Source organism: Oxyura jamaicensis, chromosome 2 (assembly GCF_011077185.1).
Source record: "Oxyura jamaicensis isolate SHBP4307 breed ruddy duck chromosome 2, BPBGC_Ojam_1.0, whole genome shotgun sequence".
NCBI lineage: Eukaryota > Metazoa > Chordata > Aves > Anseriformes > Anatidae > Oxyura > Oxyura jamaicensis.
In genome coordinates this window covers 154,558,276-154,579,156 of record NC_048894.1, presented here as the reverse complement: position 1 = coordinate 154,579,156, position 20,881 = coordinate 154,558,276, and the positions used below count along the sequence as shown (strand labels likewise).

Sequence of the window (20,881 nt, the reverse complement as noted above, 5' to 3'; positions counted from 1 at the left end):
TCATTAATGTGTTAAGCTAGGTCCTCAATAGGGTTGTTTGTTTTATTGATTCTTTTCCTGATTTATTCACAGCACATTAATATTTTAAAGAATATGTTCTTAGTTTCCCTCTTTGCAGTAAAACATATTAGTGAAAAATTGTGGGATTAAGTAGCATTGTCCAAGGGTTTTTCCTGAGATTTTTAGTGTTGCAAGATGTATTGGTTATACTGCTGCTGTATATCAGAAGTAGAATTCAGAGCTCGTCAGTACGTGAATCCAAAACCACCTGCTGTTTCAGCTTATAATTAATTAAAAGTCAAAATACATTTTTTTAAATATTCTTTTCAAATTCTATGTGAACTGAAGCAGACTTGCCAGTTTGGTAATTGCTATGTATTTCTGTTGACAGCATACATTGTAAATGTAAAAGAGAGATTACTTTCAGATAAAATTAAGGATGCTTGTTGTGTGTATGTTGGAAGATAAAAACATAATCAGAGGACTGATGTTTTGTTTAACCTACCAAATAGACCTCCCCAGAACATTAATAAGCATTTGTACATCTTATTGCATAAAATATACTGACTGCGCTGCTGAGACTGAAAAGTTAATTAAGCCCATAGAAAATAAAATCAGATGTGAACTTAATCTTCAAATGAGGTTCTGTGTCTACGCCATAAACTGACACATTTTTTCAGACATTGAGTTACACATATGGGCTTTTCCTTCCTCCTGTTCCAATAAGTTACTAGGTTGCACAGGTTAATAGGTTTTACACTGGACTGGTAGGTCAATGTCTTCACTTACATCATGCTCAGCCAGGGCAGAACTTAATTATTATCTTCAAAAAAAAAACACAGACTTCTTTTTTCTCCTTTTAGTAACAATGCGTCAGTTTGATCATCCGCACATTGTGAAGCTCATCGGAGTTATTACAGAAAACCCAGTCTGGATAATCATGGAGCTCTGTACCCTAGGAGAGGTATGAAAATTTCCTCTGTGTCTTTGGTTTCCCTTTTAGCTTTGCAAAAGACTGAAAAAACCACTTATCACTGCTAACCCAAAGGCAAACTCCTCAGACATGATATCATAGTTGTGGTAGAATTATGGCCTCAGACACAAGAGTGGCAGGATTTGACCTCACTCCTCCACTAAGGGAACTGCATCAGCTCGTACCAAAGGGATTTAGTCATAGCTTTCAGAGAACTTCAGTTGCTCTTGCAGAGTGAGAGCATGACCTGTGTCAAGTCAGATGATGATAACGAGATCTAAACAGCATTTGCAAGCATGCCTTCTGGAAGGGAAATTACGTGGTACATCTTCTGTTCCTAAAAGGTGGCGGTAGTGGCTTGTGTTGTGTGAGTAGTAATAGAAGGAAACTACAGCAGAGAGGGTTTGGGAGGAGGGTGGAAGTGGGTACCTAAAACCATCCAGATTTCTTTCCCAGCCTTGAATAGATGTGTCTTGAGAAGTGAACAATGCATATGAAAGTGAGGAGGTTTGTTATTCTTAAACAAAGATGGCTCATGACATTTTACTGACAGTAGTTAGAAACCATGATTTTTCTACCTTTTGGAAGCTTCCCAAGTAACATTGCTATTTTCTTGAGAATACTGAATTTATTATGTTTCTCTTCCTGGACGGTGTCTGCAGCAGAGACCTTTGATATGATGACTTTCCTCATTATCACATCATTCGGGTGAACAGTTTAAACAAAACTAGGGCTCACGTTTTTGAAACTGATCTGTTTCCTATGAGCCACATATATCTGAAAATGTGAGCTGAAGTAATATTTCATACTGTAGGACGTTTTAGTTATCAACCTGCAGTACATTGTCCAAACAAACAAAAAAGGCAGAAAAACTATAGTGGAGTCATTTTCTGTCAAGAGTTTATAAATTTCTTTTCCAGAGCCCAAATTACTTTTTAAAGCCTTTTTTTTTTTTTTTTTTTTTTTTTTTAATTTATAAGGAGAATCTAGTGCCACTAGATGAGGTCCACATTAGGTCCTAACTGCCTTTTACTGGGAGTATAGTTTATAAAATTTCTGCATTGCTAGTGGCCGCTCTGAGCTAAATGCATTTATCTTAGCAAATGTAGATGCAGAGTAAAATTCATGCTGCTCAATTCATCTAAATTCATCTAATCAATATTCAGATTTGCTGGATACTGTCATGTCCTGAAATCATTTAGGACAAAACCTTGCACAGTTCTCAGGGGAAGAATTCATAAAAAGACCAGGAGCACTTGTCTCAGCAGCACTCAGCCTTCAGAAGGAGCATGCACTCAGCCTTCAGAAGGAGCCTGAATGCAACGCCAAAATGTTTTCTTGATTGGGCTAACAGTTTCCACACAGAAAAAAAAAAATACTGCTTGGATTTAACCCAGTTAGGCTTTTTTGTAAGTGATTTTCTGTTCTCATCCTGTCTAAAGGGAAAGCAGGCCTGTTCACACTTGTGTAAACTTTACAATTTGAGATATGTCTTGTTCAAATCTGTTACCTTTTTTTTTTTGTCCTGACTTCTTTTTTTCTTCTTTGTGCAAAAAGTTGAGATCGTTTTTGCAAGTAAGAAAATACAGCTTGGATCTGGCCTCCCTCATCCTCTACGCTTACCAGCTTAGCACAGCACTTGCTTACTTAGAGAGCAAAAGATTTGTACATAGGTAAGCCTATATATCCACACGTGTGCATGTTTTTATATGTAACTACTTGACATTTTAGAGAATGAAGCATGTCCTAGATTACCAGATTGCTTGTTGGCAGTAATTCTTGGTACTAAAAACACTTGTCTGAGAGGAGAGACTTAATATACATAGTTTGATCTTTAAGCTTCACTTTCTTGTTTCTTTTCCTTGGCTTATGATGAACGTGTAGCAGCAATACTTTGACACTCCTAAAATCCATTTACTTGTTTTATGTCCGTCTCTGTATCAGTATGGCATTTTTTTTAGCTGCTGCCAGCAAAATAACACCCTTTTCAAGAGTGACACCTGCTGGCTCAGTCCTACATTGACTTGGAAATGGTGCCTGATTTTAATCAGAGTAGATTTCAGCTGAGCTGTTGCTTTGTGGTTACAACATTTTTTCAAACTGCTAGTCAACTGTAATCTTCCCAATACAGAAAAGTAAAACAATGGGCAGCTGGCTTCTTAAGAACCGGGAAAACAAAATATTTATAAAATAAAAGTACTTGCTTAACCAGAAAGTGAACCTAAATTTCTTTCTGGATCTGTTTTTAATTTTCTTCCCTTTGAATTCCTCCCTAGGGAGAAAAGACTGATTTTAGCCTCATATTGTAAGCAACTAACAGGAAACAGAATGCCATGAAACATTTTGGACTTGAACTTTATATTTGTGTTTAAAGATTTAAATTTGAGTTGCATGTATATGGTATATATTGTACATACATATATGTACACACTCTATATATATTCAGATACAAGATTCTTGTAAATAACAGGACCTTACAGTTGTTATAGATATTCTAATTTTGGCTAAGTAGCTGTTTATTTTTGACTCTTAACAGTAAAAAATCTGAAAGATGACAATCATATTGTACTGCAATGGGAGAAAGTAGCACCATTTCAGGTTGCTTTATTTCACTGCTCAAATCTAAATCCATCAGTCTGCACAAATGCAGATTCATCAGACGAATAGGGCTTGTCTCTGCTTGTCAGCAGCCCTGTGGTACCACTAAAACTGAGCTCCTTATTATAAAGCCACTGCCAGGACTGAGATGTTAAACCATTTCCTTACCGTTCCAGTGTCAGAAGGCAGATTTTCTTCTTTCCATTAATTCAAACTGCCGAAACCTTTTAGCCTGTGATCTTCAAGTAGGCGAAGAATAATTTTTTTTTCCTCTGATGCGTTGACATTGACAGTTACACTTCAGGATGACAGATATTACTCAAAAGGACCAAATGTACTAGAGTATTTCTGCAAGTTCCTCACAATCAGTAGAGAAATATGTAGGCTTTTTTTTTCTGTATATACCCACCCAAATTGTAGAAGAAGAATTTGGTCCTCTCAAAGGAGTTTGATATTTCTGGGCTTTAATAATATTTTTCAAATGATATTTTACCACTCTTAAGTTTTTAAATGACTAGAAATAGTGTCTCCTCTATTTGGCAGGGATATTGCTGCTAGAAATGTGCTGGTGTCTGCCACTGACTGTGTGAAATTAGGTGACTTTGGTTTATCCCGATACATGGAAGATAGTACTTACTATAAAGGTAAGTTGACATTAAGTTCGACAACTGCTCAAGAATTTAGTAGATGACAGTAAATTCCCGCATGTATGGAAGAAGAATCACACGATCTGATTTAAGTTGCAAAAAGTAGGAAATGTAGGTTACATTCTGGTTTTAAGGACAAGCATACTGTACTTTTTTCACAATTTTAAGAAGGTTCTCCACATCCGGATCCTGAGATAGTAATCATATTAATGGCACAATCTAAGTAAGCTACAGTGATTTTAAGGCTACCTACAGATGTTTGAGTTTGCATTGTCATTGTATGCTGCATACTCACAAATGCCATTGGTCTGGCAAGATTCAATACAAAACATACTTGACATTACTTTTTTCCCCCATTTTGCATAGAAGACTGAGCCTAAGTCTCACAGCAGCTGTGAGATGTCCTTCAGTGCCTGACTGGAAAAAACAGGCCATCTCTGTTCTCCTGCTGTGTGGTGCCAAACTGCAACATTTAAATCTGGTGCATACTATGTAGCTATCTTTACAAATTCAATCTTCAATAAATTTCGAAGTTACAGTCACGTATTTTAAAAATCTGTTATCTGTCCTCTTACGCTTCAGTAGGCGTCCTTGTCTCACTTGTCTCGTTTCACTCCGAGCTACTTACAGTTGATTTTAATTGCTGTGAAGGTGAGGAATGTTTTTGACCTGGTCATTTCTTGTTGTGCTTTTGGTTTTTTTGGGGGGAGATTTGGGGAAATGCTCTGTTTTGGAGTTGTTTTTTTCTGTTTTATATAAGGCCAAGCAAGCTACCCTTATTTTGATCGATCATTTACAAACACCTGCTCCCTAGCTGAGATTTTAGGACTTTCAGACTTAGTACCAGTGGGTTCTTAACCACAATAGTTGCATTTTGAATTAAGAATTGAGTTAAAATAAGAAGGAGCTTAATCAGTCTGTATATTTATGCAAAGCGCTGTTCCCCTCTCTCTCTCAAGGATGACCAGCAGAACTGGCCAGGTGGCACAGAAATCTCATGTACAGATTTGATAGTTATTCACTGGAGATGGGTTTTGCCTGTAAATTATCTCCCTGAGGAGACAAAGCTGTTTGAGCACAGCAGTGGAAATAACAGCCTGCCTTGTCTTGCCTTCCCTGCAGCTTCCAAGGGAAAATTACCTATCAAATGGATGGCTCCAGAGTCAATCAACTTCCGACGGTTTACCTCAGCTAGTGATGTGTGGATGTTTGGTAAGTGAACCCAAATGGTGTGGCTTTTACTGTCCTGTCTGAGAATTTCAGTGTTTTTGATTACTGTAAGACGAGTAATTTCCAGATACTCGGCAGTTTTTATTGTTCTTTTGGAAATTCCACTTTCTTCTAGCACCTTTTCTATCTCTGTATTTTTCTTTTTTTTTTCTACATAGTTAAGTGTAGGCTTAACATTCAGGAATATCCTGAAACCTTGATTTTTTTTTTTCCTATATGTGCATGTTTTTATATGAATCTCATCACCTGTGCTCAAACAAGAGCTCATGGAGTGCTGCTCTGGACAGACAAAACAAAGAAAGGCTGTGCAAAGAAGCAAAGATGATGAGACTTGAAGTAAGAGCCATGTTCATCCTCTTTGCAAAATAAAGTGGGAATTTTTTTAAGCAAATGGTCTGTGATTTTTACCTGTTTTATAATAATATAAAGAAAAGTCTAGTATAGTCAGAAGAATTAAGCCTGTGGAACATTCTGGCTGATCTTAACCTGACAGACTATTTTTCCCTTTTTAGCGCTTTTTAACGTAGTTTCAACAGAAACTGTTTTATTACATAGTTTCAGCACCAAAAAAAAAAAAAAAAAAATGGGATCAGTGCCAGCATTAAAACACCCTCAAAGTGAAAATACACTATGCAAGTCGGAACAGGCCAGTTGGAACTAGTCAAAGGGAAAAGCAAATACAGCTCATTCTACTTTAAAAAAAAAAAAGGACCAGAAGAAAGAAAAGTAGATTTGAATATGAGCAACTATTCTGATAGGTAAAACGTAGCTAAATGTGAAGCCAGGCTGCTGTGAGCCAGCTGTGGGTCATGCTTCCTCATAAATAGTTCTGGTTGGTACTGCGTGTGTAATCTTACTACACATCCCTCCTTGCTGCTGTCAGCTGGTAAGTAAAAATTGATTCCCTGGCTATATGGTTTAGCAGAAATCGCATTGTTTGGCTGTACGACTCAAGCCAAGTACTCTGGGAATTTCTAACGTGTAGTATTCCTGAGCATAGCAACTCTGAAAGAAGGCTTTTGTCCTTTATTTTAGTCACCGTTCTTACTAAACCTCCTTTCTTCCCTCTTAAAATCGAGGCTTTGTGTGCTGGAGCTGGGGGAAAGGTTTGCTTTCTCTTTTTCACAGTTTTTTTTTGTTTGCTCACACGGAGGAAATGTTTTTTGTGTGTGTGTTCCCCAGGTGTGTGTATGTGGGAGATCCTCATGCATGGGGTAAAGCCCTTCCAGGGAGTGAAGAACAATGATGTAATTGGGCGGATTGAGAACGGTGAGCGGCTCCCCATGCCTCCAAACTGCCCTCCTACCCTCTACAGCCTTATGACCAAGTGCTGGGCATACGACCCTAGCAGACGACCCAGGTTTACTGAACTTAAAGCACAACTCAGGTAGGGTTTTACTTCTGAAAGGTCATTTCCGTGTTCAGAATAATTTGCTTTTGCTATACCTTCCATTACAGTGTTTTCTTTCTGTCAAAAATGCAAGGCTTCATCTCCCGTGGCAAGGCTTTTTTGGAAATCTGGACCTTATCTGTTGGAGAAAATTAAACTAGGCAGTGAATTCAAATAATGAGAAATATGAATCATCTTTCTATGCCAAGAAAAACTCAATTTTTTACTAGTAATTTATTTATAATTTTATCTATTTATGCTACAATTCTCGGGGGGGGATAGAATTCAGAGTGATTACCTAGTCAAGCATGTAGTATACAGTTTTAGGGTACAGATGTATATTTTCCTAAAGAAATGAATCACCAGGTTTCAGAGTAGATGCTTTGAAATTAGACAACCTGAGCATTTTCAGCAGAACAAGCAAAATTTTGAAGTGCTGCTGGAAGTCAGTTTTGGAATGTATCTAGCACACAATTTCCCTGTGGCATCCCTGTCCAACTGTGGAGCCTGCAATAAATGCTTTGTAATTAGCTAGGAATTACTCTGCCCTTGTGTGTGGGATGGCCTACCTTATGTTTATCATGGAGTTAGTGTGACTACACACTTTACACCAGTCAAAATTCCCACCACAGTTTATCCTGAAGTAATTCAATCCAGTGTCCATTACCCATTCCTCCAGCCACAGGACAAGGGTGATATTTAAACTTCGAAACATTCCTGAGATATCATATAGAGAAATTTAATATTTGTGTCCACTTTTGTGATTTTCTGAGTGCTCAGTATCTATTTTGCCTAAGTCAGCATGTGAAGGTTTCAGACAAATGTAGGTACTGTACAGCTGTAAACCCACTCTTGAATTCGTTGTGATTCATTACCAAGTTCTTCAGTTTTAGCTGACATCTTTTTTTAAAGTTGTGCTTTGTGGTATGTTTTGTTCTCGTAACATAAGATGTGCTGTCACTGGATGTTTGTGTTAGAAGAGAATTCACAGGTCATTAAAATAAGAGGCAATTTGAATATAATTTTGATGCTGTTTCAAAGTTGCTGTATGGATAACTTTTCCTTTAGCTGCCTTTTAAGGTTTTTTTTTTTTCCTCTTCAGTAAAACCTTCCGCTCTGATACTCTGTGTAAACTTAAAACGTACAAATCTAGAGAAGGACAGAGCCCTTCTCACAAGGACCTTATCATAGTATTATCTGTGTAGAGTTAATTACATAGGAAGGGATTACAAGGAGAAGGTAGGACTCAGTAGTATGGTTTGGATAATGGGTGGGAGGTGCCAATCCTTTATTTTTTTTCCTTCCTCTTGAAGGATAGGATTCTCTTCAATTTGTAGTCAGATTGTACTGATAACTGGCTGGCACAGAGGAGAATGAAGCCCTAAAATATACGAGTAGGAAGATAGCTGTGGTGTGTATACCCAGAGCTTGCTGGGAGAGTACCTCACCAGCAAGGGAAGGAAAAGTGATTGGGTTTGGGGCTAAAGAAAAAGTAGACTACTTAGAGAGACAGAGTGAAGGCAAGAATGGCCCTAACAGCATGAGTCAGAAGAGGAAAGAGAGGAAAAGGTATCAGCAAATAGACACGATGGACCAATGCCCGAGAACCTGGCTCTCATCAGAACCTGGCTCTCGTCAGAAATGCACAGGCAAAGGGTGAGAAACAACAGTCAAAATCGGCAGCAAGGCAAGTTTTGATCATTTACCAGGAAAAATGTTTCCCTGTATGTGTGAGTAAGCACTGAAGCTGGTCGCTGGGAGACTTTCAGACCTTGCCTGGAAAAGGCTCTGAGCGACCTGACCTCGCTGTGCATCACCTTTACTGGGAGATTGGAGTGGAGACCTCTGGGAGTGCCTTACAACCTCAATGGTTCTGGATGAAAAATGGACCAAGGGGGGACTTTTAATTTTTTTTCCCCTCCTCCTGTCAGGCTAGGAGATTTGAAGCAGCATTTAGAAAACAAGCTCTCTCTCCTGGGGCCGCAGCAACCCTAACATCCAGTTTCTGTTCTCACCAAAGCAAAGAATTTTCTGCCCCTCCAAAATGGTGACCTTTCCCCGCTGGAAGTCAGGCAGCACAGTTGTCCTCAGGGCTTCTTCTCGCTGCTCACAGAGTCAGCCTCTTGTCAGAAACGTTGCCAATTCCCGCATGGCGAGGCAATCTCAGGCAACGAGGAAGGATTGCGTTTCAAAACTCCAATTCCCATGAACTTGCAAAAACAAGCCATTTCCCTGGTGGCCTTTTCTGTGTGGTGTGGCTGCTGCTCGTTCTGGATAGGATCCAGGGTAGTTTTTTCAAGCTGAGAGCAGACTTTGTTTGCCTAAAGCCAACGATACAACACTGCAGCATTCCTCCCTTTTTAACGACAAAGACCGTGGCTTTGGGAAAAAAAAACTTCTTTTCTGCATCTGAAGTAGTACTGATGGGAGCACAAATCTGCTCTTGGTTTGTCTGATGCCTTACCCATTTTGTCCGACATCTGCTTTGCACAAACTTTACTTGCTTATGCCCCACAGAGATGCTGATTTCTGTAGAATTTGTATAGTGTTATTAGGGGAGAAATAAGGCCGGGAATTTTGTGGTATTTGGTCTGTCCAGAGTGGGTAAAGGATGAGTTAGTCATCACATCCAACACAGAAACTAATGGATAGATGGTGGATTTCCAGCTTTAATTCCTCCTAACTTCCTAGGTCCATGTAAGCATTTAACAGACCCAAATCATGCACTCTTATAGTGTTGCTATTCAGAATGACTTCTACCTACCTACAGCACCATACCCAATTATACATACCACCTCGTACATACACGTGTTATTAAATGTTAATTATTCTTTGTTCAATATGCTACAGGTTTGTGTTGTTAAAGTAGCACTAGTACACTCAGAGGTTTTCTTACAAGTCATCTCCTAGGCTTGTGCTTGTGAGTCGTGCCCTGCACGTCCCTTTGGCAGTAACTCTGTTAAAACTCCTTTTAGTATTCAGAGTTAAGCTGGATTTTGATTTTGAGCTTTTTTAATTAAGGTCATGCAATGACATTTTGAGTGCATCATTGAATTAATTTTGTACCAAGTACCTATTGCTAGCCATTCCTCTCTAATAAAATAGCAAAATCGGGAGCAGTTTTATCATTGCTGTGATAAATTGGCGACTAGGCCCTCTGTTGGTTGCTGATAAAGAAGCACAGGTTTTACTGGAGTGGATGATCCCAGATGATCCCTGGACTGCAGGTCATGTGTTAAATACAGATTAACCTCTAAAAAGAATATAAAAAGTAAAATAATGACTGATTCAGCCTCCTAAAGTTTGTTTTTACAACAGCAATGAGATAGTTAACCGATGAAAATGGGACTTGAGCCTCCTGGTGGCTGTGTTTGCTGCAGCTCTTGAAATGTTGCTTATTAATACAAGGAAGAAAACTGATAAGAATGAAGGCTGTTTAAGTCACGTCATTTTGTGGCATCTGGCAATAAAAAATTGTAGCAAATACTTGATAACTATGATGGAGGTTGCAACACCTCGTTGGCCTTCTTTTGATCATTGACAATGACCATTAGGAATAAAGTCCTGCAAAAGTGCTCTTAAATTAGGGCTGTATGGGGCAAATGTGTTCATCTCCATGCAACCTTGTGTTTTTGTTGGCCAGACAAGAGACAAAAAGCTGCTTGTTGATGGGTCAGCACTTCCTCTAGGTTCCCACACCACATGCGAGCAAACACTGGCATTGCTTTGTCTTCCGAAACGTAAGGCTGCGTTTCAGTATTGCAGAGATTCCTGCTTTGAACCTCCCGGTAAATGTTTCCTTTTCAATGTCACGGGCAAATTTGAGTGAAAAGGTTCTTTGAAAGTGAAATAAGTTTATCAACTACACAAACTTCAATAGCAGAGGTTTTCATCAGACATAGCCAAGAAGACGACTTAGGTTTGTTTGTTCGACCTCGAGGTTTGCTAGGGAAGTCGTATGAATAGAAATGCTTCTCTGCTGCTAAAAATACGTGCCGTTTGGGAAAATATGCCTAGCTGTGACTTCCCTGACCTCTGCAATTTCTAATAAACCGATGAGAGTACTCAAGCAGCTGCACCGAGAAAAGGTCAAAAATATCTCTTGGCACACTTGTGCTCCATCTATGGATTGGTCTTCCCTTGGTAAAAACAAAGATGTTTCTGTGAGTCATTTATATTCCTTGTGTTTTTTTCGAGTGATGCTTCTCCGAGGCATTTCTATTTTATATTCTCTCCTTGTCAGTAGTAGTCAAGGGCATCCGGTACAAATTCTGCTGCAGCTCATCAGCCGTTGACCAGGCTACTCACTGGGCTGGGAGGGAAGGGTCTTCGTGATGACACAGGCAAGGAATAACAAGATGAATTAGAGCCGTAAGGCAAAAAGCTGAGCCTGTGTTAAGAAAAACAAATCATTTCAGTCGAAATTTGTCATTTCCAGTGATACGATTGAGGTTAATGGTACGGTATTAAATACTGGGACACCACGGATAAAATGGCTTTGACAGCAAGGCAGATAGGTAGCAGTGTTTCATTCCTTTTTATGGAAAAACAGGACTGGGCTGTGACAAATTATACCCGTGGCCCCAAATTGTCAATAAGCCATCTCTAAATTTAGTCAGCTGCTTTTAGCTGACTTTTGTTCCATTCCTTGCGCTCGCATTAGAGCAACTGCCATATCAACAGCTTTGGTTAAAAAAAAAAATGCACATTTTATTCACATGTGTAGGTGGTTTTTTGTTTTGTTGGCATTTTGGGTTAAGTTTTGAGGTATTTCTTCAAAGATCGTAATCGTGGTTCGTGGCTCCAGATGCGTCCCGACTGATTTCTCACGAGACATAAAAACTCATGCTGAATAGCCGAAGTCTGACCTAGCCTTAAAATGGTGCATTTTTGCTAATTCTTTGTGAGTTCAAGTAAGAAATACTTTTTCCTTACTCTGTAGGGAGAGAGAAGTGGTAAAGTAGAAGGATTTTCTTTTTAGTCGCCTGTGTCGGGCTGTAGCTGTTTGTCTGCAATAGCTCTATCAGAATGACTGCTGCAAATAACTTTGTCTGATTTTGTTTTTGTTCCACATTCTTGTGTTCCTTCGGCAGTGATGGATTGAAATTGCTGCAATACTCAGAAACTCGGGCAGGCTGCAGTGAGATGAGCTGACTTCCCTGCTTTTAAGAAGTGGCATGACTTTTTTTGGCTGAGGGAGGAAAGGCGAAGTTCTAGTCTCCGACCAAGCAGGAATTTATTCTTGAAACAAGCAGCGAAGTTCCAAGATTAGAATAGATTGCTGTAGTTGATCTCATCCCTTGCATGAGTAATTCTGGGTGGTTATTTAGTCGTCTGAGCAGGAGATTATAAACTCAGAACCGAGCTTTGTTTCTAGAAACTGGAGTGCTAAAGGAGCTGCGATAGCTCCTTTACAGGATTATCTTTACTCTGGGGAGATCAACGTGTAAATAATCTGCCCTGCTCAGATCTCTAGACTATCCATGTAGCGTGCAGCTCCCTCGTCCAAAGCTTCATTCTGAGCAGTTTTTCAATGGCAAATATCCAACATTAATAATCCACATAGCAGAACTGGGAGGAGGCTGCTGTGGGGGCAGCAGTATCACGTTGAACTTCAAACGGTCTTTTTAATAGTCAGAACAGTGGTAAGTAGCAAACTAGTTTTACTACTGTCTAGTGCTTTGTTTGAAAATGTACCCTTCCGACCTGAGCCTTTAAAAGCTGAGGGAATGCTGTCAGATATTTCTGTCTTGCTGAATTGCTTTGCTGAATGTGTTCCTGGTTAGACTGAAATGTAAGAGGAAAGCATGGTATTCGAGATGTTTGGGTTTTTTTTGACTGCTTTGTTTAACAGAGGGAAAAAATCCCAGTGATTTGAAGCTCGGTTGAGCTTTCATAAAGAACTTATTTTCGGTTTGTTTTGCTCCTTTGCAGCAATTGGGTATTTTCATGTGAAAACTAATTTTTCATGCAAGTAATTGCTCGGTTTATTGTCTTTGAGGATTTCTCTGTGTAATTACACATCAAAAGAAATGTTAACATGCAAAAAAACTTTTTGTACGAGATCAACCACAGCTTTCTGAAAGCCTGGTGCTGCTTTGGTTGTTGAAAGCACACTGACAGCCCTACAGATGTATTTCTTCAGGATACTGCTTTCCAGGACCAATATTCATAAAAGAACTTTGTCTTAAAAGTTCTCGGTCACTCTTTCATGTAATATACCTTAGCTTGAGAGACGTGGGAGCTCCGAGGTTTGTTAGACGTGGAGCTGGAGTTTTACTTATATACGATGTGTTTTTCTTAGTACAATACTGGAGGAAGAGAAGCTGCAGCAAGAAGAACGAATGAGAATGGAATCCAGGCGACAAGTCACGGTGTCCTGGGACTCAGGAGGATCGGATGAGGCTCCTCCCAAGGTAGCTAAGATACCAGAACACAAAGCATGAGTGTTTCTAAAAGTAATAATAATAAAGAAATGGAATTAAAATGATTATTAATTCTTCAAAGCCTTGTTTGATGGGTCGGTTAAGAATGGCGTTCTGCCCAATTTTGTCATCATCTGCTAGTGCTTGCCTGAAATGACCCAGCTCTGCTGAGGCTGTTATTAGAACTGATCTGTGCTATAATTTTGCACTGACAATTTTGTGTTTCTTGTTTGTTTAACTTGCAAGAGACTCCCATAGTTGCCACAAAAATGTTTCCTGGCTTTTCCTTTCTTTCTTCTAGCACCACTGTGAAACGTTAGCTGGTGAGATCTCTGACGTTTGTAAGGTGTATTTATAAAATATCAATGACAGAATAGAAGTTAATTGCATCTTTCTTATTCTGAACAGATAAGGTTTTTACTTCCTAAGGACATTACATGTTTTAGTTTACACTTAAGTTTGTTTCATTGCATGTCTGCTCTGTTTGGATGTCCCTGATAAGCTTTCCAGTTTTGGTAGTCTAACCTCTCCAGTTGCTGAGTGCTCTCTTCTCTCCATAACTTGCGTGCTTTTCTGAACATTTATTTTGTACTTGGAAAGATCGAGTCCATGCTTCGGAGGATTTAATTTTGTGCAGTCACCACTGCGATTTGGAATAATATCTGCATCCAAATCAGTCTGTGATAAATTCCTGTAGTCTTCTACTTGAGCTCTAGTGCTGATCGGGATTTTAGTAGTAGTAGCAGGGCCCCTTCTGCTGCCCCAACGGCCATAGGAAGGCAACTTAATTTTGTTTGGTTTCCCCATATCTAGCCTGTTGTCTGATAGATTTCCTAGCTTGGTTCTCCATTTTGGTAGCTTTATGGCAACCACGAAATACAGGCACTGAAGCTGCTGCTTTCATTTCAGAATTGAGAATGGCAAAGAATCCATCAACTTGTTTAGGCACCTGAGATTGACAGGATTCGGTGTATATATAAACAGACAACAATTACAGAAGCAGATAAACTGAGTGAATTGGAACAATATGCTACTTAATTATTACAAAATAGTTTAATAATGTAGTCTTCAGGGCTTAAAAATACCTTTAATTAATGTAATGAATGAGCTACACCATAGTAGAAGTGATCATCATGAGATCTCTGGGTGTGACACATAAATGAAAACACCTGAAAAAAGATGGGTTAGGACTGAAATTAATGCTCCTACCACTGCATACCGTTTTGGAAAGGGGGGGTAGAGGGGCCTCAATGTTTTAACTCTTTGAGGTACTCTCACTGTGTATGCAATGCAAGCGTTCGTTGCTTAGTTTTTCTTCACATTGTGTTTTTGAAAAATGTGGATATGCATGCTAATGACATTTGAACAAGTTGAATTTTGTAGATAAGGAATTTCAAGCATCTCAAGTTACTATGTAAATTTTTAATGGTAATAATTGACTTTCCTTCTTATAACAATTCATTCTAAAAGTTTCAGTTCTTTACGGGGTTTAAAACTCCATTTTAGTTACAGCCTTAAATTCCTACACGTTCTCAGATAATTCACAGTTATCACAATCTGTGCTATGAAATTACTTGGATTGTGGTGATTAGTTAGAAACCAAAAATAACAAGTACTGAGTGATAACAACATTTTTCATGCAGTGATGATAAAATTCTGTAGTCCCAAAGAACTGTGAAAGTAGCTTTTCACTGCCAGAGGGACACCAGGAGCCCATTTGCACAACGATGAGGTTTGGTTTAGGTTTTGTTTTTCTCTTTGGTTGATTTTTTTTTCCCCTTCTGAAACACCCAGCAGCACTGTTCCTCAGGAAAAAAAGGCAAATGTACCTTCAGAGGTTAATATCAAGTACAAATAACAGAACACTGCTTCTTGGAAGATAAAAGTACGCTTCTGAGAAACTTTTTCCGGCATTGCTTCTTCCACGAGTGTGAAGTTTCTGTGCCTGTTCTGGCAAAAGGGAGATCTGTTCAGTGTGTGCAGGAAAACAGGCTTTTCAGACAGCTTTTTGAACTGGGCTTTCGACGTTTCTGGTGACTTTCCTCATGTATTTCTGTGATGATACCTCCTCTTTGTTTAGGGCAAAGTATTGTGTTTTTCTTGAAGAGGTAAAGGAAGATACTCAGATAAATAACCTGACAGCTCTTCTTTAGTTCCTTTCTCATATAAAATATTTCTGTTTTTTCTTGGCTGGGAATGGGTTGCAACCCATAGCATGTATAATGAAGGACATGGGGTTCAGAATATGATCAAAAGCACCTTCTATTTGGAGGCAATGTATTGCATGGGGGTTAATAATCAGAACCAAGTCTGGTCTTCACAATAACGCCTGTAAATATTCATGCTAAACAAAACTTGGTTTGTGTTCTCATTGAAGCAAAAGAATTTGCTGCTGGCAACAGTCACAAAACAACAAGTTAATGGCAAAACTTTATGTAATGCAGATCATAAACTTGGAAACTGCCCTATTTGCACCTGGAAACATGATTTAAGAATTACGCTTTTCTGTGATACTCTGGACTTAACCAGTACAGAGAAGGCCCTGTGGTGCAAACAATTAAATACGCCCCAAAAATGTACAGAGTGAGTGTTATTTAATGAAATCCCTAACAGATAATTCAGCTTCTTTTGTTTCCAGACCAAAAAAATGGAGGAAAACTTAATTTTGTATGTATGTATGTATGTTTGTTTGTTCGTTTGAAGTGTAAATAACTTAGAATGTTTATTTCAGGTTTTTTTTTTTAGCTTGTTTTTGTGATGTGCCTCCTGTAAATGTTTGTTTCAGCAAAGAGGAATTTGGTGTGTTTAGTTTTCTGTTTCTAAAGACTCTTTTAAAAAGACTCTTTTCCTTTATACTTCCAGCCCAGCAGGCCTGGTTACCCCAGTCCAAGATCCAGTGAAGGGTTTTATCCGAGTCCACAACATATGGTACAGCCAAATCACTACCAGGTATTAAATTTAAACACTCTGCATGTTTTTGTTCAAACGTGGAGTTCATAACTCAGTTGCAGCTGGTGGGACTGACTCACTGCTTACACAGTTTAGTTTCATTGTGTTGCCTTAAACGTTTTTTTTGTTTTACATCAGAACAAACCCTGAAGTGAGCCTGGTGGGGTTACTCCAGATGGCAGATACTTTCGAATGTGATATAGTGCTCAAATTCCTAAAAAATAAAATGAAACACATTAGACATTTTCATATTTACCGAAGGAACGTGTTAGCATTTTTTCTAAGCTGTGAAATTGCTTGCATTGTAAATTGCAGGGATTATTTTCTGTTAGCTGATAGCCTCCTTTAAGTATTCTAGGGTTTGTTCAAATCAACATCCATACACAACAAACTCAGTCGAGGTTCTTTTCCTGTGGGGGGGGGGAAGGTTTTCCCTGTTTTTATTGGAATACTTCAGGCTCATTAAAACTACTTTGATTTTTCTGTGGGGAAGTTCTCAGGCTGTGCAGTTAGGCACAGTAATTACATGCAGTTGCTCCAGGCTGAAGCCTGTAATACGCACGGGGGGTACATATTTGTATGGCTCCACAGGGCAATGTGTGCATGGCTCCTATTAACCTGAACATGAGTTCTGCATGTGTAGCTCTTACAAAAGTATCAATACAGTTGTTTTTGTTCAGCAGAGAACTTTGATCTTTTTGACTACAGAGATTGAAACATATTTTCTAATGCTTCTGTTTGTGTAGGCTTCCTTAGTCTAAGTCTTAGAGAAAGAGTTTTTATCATATTGTGGCTTGGCTCCTTTCTGCTGTTGCTTATCCTCCTCCCTTGCAGTGACTACTTGAATTGAGCCACTTCTGCACTTTCGTGTTTGCTTCCTTTAAAAAAAGAATCTATTAAATACGGGGAAGTAAATTTGCTAATGTAACACCTTTCGCATTTTCCCTAAAGGTATCTGGCTACCCTGGTTCTCACGGGATACCAGCCATGGCAGGCAGCATCTATCCAGGGCAGGCTTCTCTCTTGGATCAAACAGATTCCTGGAACCATCGACCTCAGGAAATATCAGTGTGGCAACCAAACATGGAGGTACTATGAACTGACACACCTGTTGTTCTTCTCTGTACAGTAAATGCACTTTTTTATTCTTCAGATACCTCTGGAGATTATTATAGGAAAATTGAGTATGTTTCTCAGGTGTTTTTTAAGTAGGATTTTGGAGTAGGATTGGAGTCAAGACTGAATTCAGTTCTTTTTGAACCAAATCTTCTTATGTGAGATTGGACATAGTGTTGTACTGGTGAGGCCGCACCTCGAGTACTGTGTTCAGTTTTGGGCCCCTCGCTACAAGAAGGACATCGAGGTGCTTGAGCGGGTCCAAAGAAGGGCGACGAAGCTGGTGAGGGGCCTGGAGAACAAGTTCTACGAGGAGCGGCTGAAGGAGCTGGGCTTGTTCAGCCTGGAGAAGAGGAGGCTCAGGGGCGACCTTATCGCTCTCTACAGATACCTTAAAGGAGGCTGTAGAGAGGTGGGGGTTGGCCTGTTCTCCCACGTGCCTGGTGACAGGACGAGGGGGAATGGGCTAAAGTTGCGCCAGGGGAGTTTTAGGTCAGATGTTAGGAAGAGCTTCTTTACTGAAAGGGTTGTGAGGCATTGGAACAGGCTGCCCAGGGAGGTGGTGGAGTCACCATCCCTGGAAGTCTTCAAAAGACGTTTAGATGTAGAGCTTAGGGATATGGTTTAGTGGGGACTGTTAGTGTTAGGTCAGAGGTTGGACTCGATGATCTTGAGGTCTCTTCCAACCTAGAAATTCTGTGATTCTGTGATTCTGTTTGTACTCTTTACACAAATTCTTGATGAAGTTACTACTACTTAGCATCTTAACTAAGAGACTTAATGGGTGGTGATAATTATCCTGAGTTTGCTAGAAGAAGGCTTCACTGAAACTTAGTGGTGTTAAGAGAGGAGGAAAAATTCACATTAAACTTCATGATATCATTACCTATTTAAAAATACCTCTCATGCGAGATACCCAGTGTAGCAAGTGTATCCAAGGATTCTCTTACCTGGAACAGAAAATGAAGTGGTCTGCAAAACTGTTCTTGAGTTATATTCTTGGTAAATGCTTTTCAGCCTCTCACAATTGTGTATAGCTGCAAGGAATATTAAATTATTTCCCCTTCTAACCTTCTGTTATTTTTTGCTATTCTCCTCTAATATTTTATACTTCTTTCATTCCATTTTGTCCTTCCACAAAGATTCTCTTCTTGCAGTTTCTGTCTTAAATCTATTTGCACTCTCTAAGCAATGTTCTGTTCTTTGTGCCTCTGGTGAATTTTTAAGTGAGAACTGAGGTTTATGCCATAAATAGGGTAGAGCAGATAAGTGTCTGAGCCTTCAGTTTGCCTCAGGTAACTCTTGGTAGATTTGGTCATATTTTCTGCCATTACAGCTTGCTGCCATGCCGTTGTTATTCCTGCTGTATATAGCTGAGGGCCATCATCCCCAGTAGCTCAACATTTCTGTTTGTTCTAGAGGGTCAATTTGAGATGACTCACCACAGAAACAACTTTATTCAAGCACAACATAATTAGACTGAAGTACTGGTGGAAGCCTGTGAATGCTTTGCACATGTTCGTAATAGTAAGCTACAGCCAAAGTTTTCACAAAAGCTTGGGAAGTTGGTTACCTGTAGACAGGCTCAGTGAAGTTAGTTTGCAAACTCACCACAGCTTCTCTAAAAATGTTACTTTATATTACTGACTAATGATTTTGAGAAAGCATTGGGATATCATATATTGAGGCTCAAAGCACTCATAAATCTTGTTCAAAAATTCATTGAAAGTCTTTTCATGACATGTTTTACCCGTCAGCTGAAACAGAAAAGGGTATTTGGTTTGGGTAGAATATGTATCCTGCAGCTTTAACAACTGGACAGTTGCATTATTGTGCAAGAAAAGGAAGTTGATAAATGTTATTGCTGTCCAACTTAAGTGCAGTGCAACATATGAAGTGCCAACGTTATTGAAAAATGAAACAGGATTTTTCAAATCTTTTCGGTTCCAGTGATTAGGAGCAAGGCAAATAAAATGTTTGCAGTTGGAAAGAGTTTGTTCTGATGACCTGCTTCAGTTTATAAGCAGATCGAGGAACTTCGTTTGATTGCTATAGTGCGGTGGGGCTTTTAAAATCCACTCTTTTATAATCTGTAAGTTCTTGCAGCTGTTTTTACAAATTGTCAGTGGTTTTGAGATTGCATAAACCTAACTCTGTTTTGTAGGATTCAGGCACTTTGGACATACGAGGAATGGGGCAGGTTCTACCCACACATCTCATGGAGGAGAGGTTGATTCGACAACAGCAAGAGATGGAAGAAGATCAACGCTGGCTTGAAAAGGAGGAACGATTCCTGGTAAAAGTTTGTTTCATGGTGCTTCTTAACTCTTTTTGTTGCAGCTTGCTGAAACTGATCGCTTCTGTGAAATGAGAATATTTACTGAACACAGGAGTTGGTTCCAAAATGCAGGTTTGGAAGGAGTTCTGAATTGAAGTGTTCAGCTAGGAAGTGTGTCTTGTGTTACAGGTGCCTCAAACCTTTTTTTTTTTTAGTGAGTCTCACTTGATTCAGTCAAGTATTTATGTGTAAAAAGGTGTGGGTTCTGTGGCCATCTGAAGATTGCCTGTTTATTCTTAAGGATATAGATCCGTGCGTGTTCTGCCTCTAAAAAAGGGATAACCTTCAGCCTTCTAGCAACCCTGACTGTAATAAGACTTGCAAGCAGTCTTGCACCAAAGGAATAAAGAGACACGTCAGTGGGAAGAAATAATTTAAAAATAGAACATAGTGAGGTGGGGGGCAAAAGCTCTGAGCGTTGCCAGAAGAAGGAAGAAATGCTTTGGTAATGGCATCTTCTGTTGCTGTTTCTCTGCAGTTCCAGGTTTTCTTGTTGTCAGAGCCACTCATCTACATTTCTGAGTTGAACTCTGGCTTCCTTATTGTCAAAATTCAAGTTCAGTGTTAAAATTCAAGACTCTTGGCTACAGATGCAGCAGAAGATGCTGGTAGCATGTTACCCAGTATAGGCTCATGCTGGGGAGCCTCACTTGGCAGGTGAATAAATTGCAGTGGCGTGATACGGATTGTGACAAACATCAGTCACACGTTCGGTCATAAGTGTATTTCAAGGAACCCTTTGTTTTGGAATCTTTATATGTAGGTACAAAACATGTTTGTATAAATGCAGGTGCCCTAGGTTTGTTAGGGGAGGTAAGTTTAAATAAAGTGGCTGTGTATTTGAAGCAGATGATGATAACGGCAGACAGTTTCTATAAGAGTTTTCTGCACTGCCTAGAACAGGCCTCCAGGGAAGTCTTTGTTGTACAGATGAATTATTTGTAGTTTGGACATCAAAGTTCTCTGGCTATGGTTGTCCCACAGAGCTTGAGAAAACATCTTCTAGGGATATCGAAGCCAGTACATTGAGTTCCTTGTGAATAAGAATTTATGCTTTATTCTACAGGAAGCCAGTGGGAGGGAATGGAGAGCAGATCTTGTGTGTAGACAGCGTTACTGAGACCTAATTCCTTGCCAGTTGCATTACCTTACTCTGCCAGGGTTTTAGTTGATGCAGTATCCAGATCCATTCACAACAGCCCCTGGTGTGGGGAC

At 39.5% G+C, this 20,881-nt stretch overlaps 1 protein-coding gene across 15 annotated transcripts in view; it reads left to right on the top strand.

Moving 5' to 3' along the window:
- The window catches only part of PTK2 (protein tyrosine kinase 2), a 197,262-nt gene that overhangs the window by 159,674 nt on the left and 16,707 nt on the right, over window positions 1-20,881 (top strand). For 14 of the 15 annotated variants that reach the window (XM_035318395.1, XM_035318393.1, XM_035318405.1 and 11 more), the window contains 9 exons: window positions 864-964; window positions 2,531-2,646; window positions 4,115-4,215; window positions 5,341-5,430; window positions 6,631-6,835; window positions 13,143-13,254; window positions 16,126-16,212; window positions 17,164-17,301; window positions 19,493-19,624. In XM_035318395.1, the coding sequence (XP_035174286.1) occupies window positions 864-964; window positions 2,531-2,646; window positions 4,115-4,215; window positions 5,341-5,430; window positions 6,631-6,835; window positions 13,143-13,254; window positions 16,126-16,212; window positions 17,164-17,301; window positions 19,493-19,624 (1,082 nt within the window). Of the gene's footprint in view, window positions 1-863; window positions 965-2,530; window positions 2,647-4,114; window positions 4,216-5,340; window positions 5,431-6,630; window positions 6,836-9,547; window positions 12,484-13,142; window positions 13,255-16,125; window positions 16,213-17,163; window positions 17,302-19,492; window positions 19,625-20,881 lie in introns of those variants that run through there. The other variant, XM_035318404.1, reaches the window with a different exon arrangement.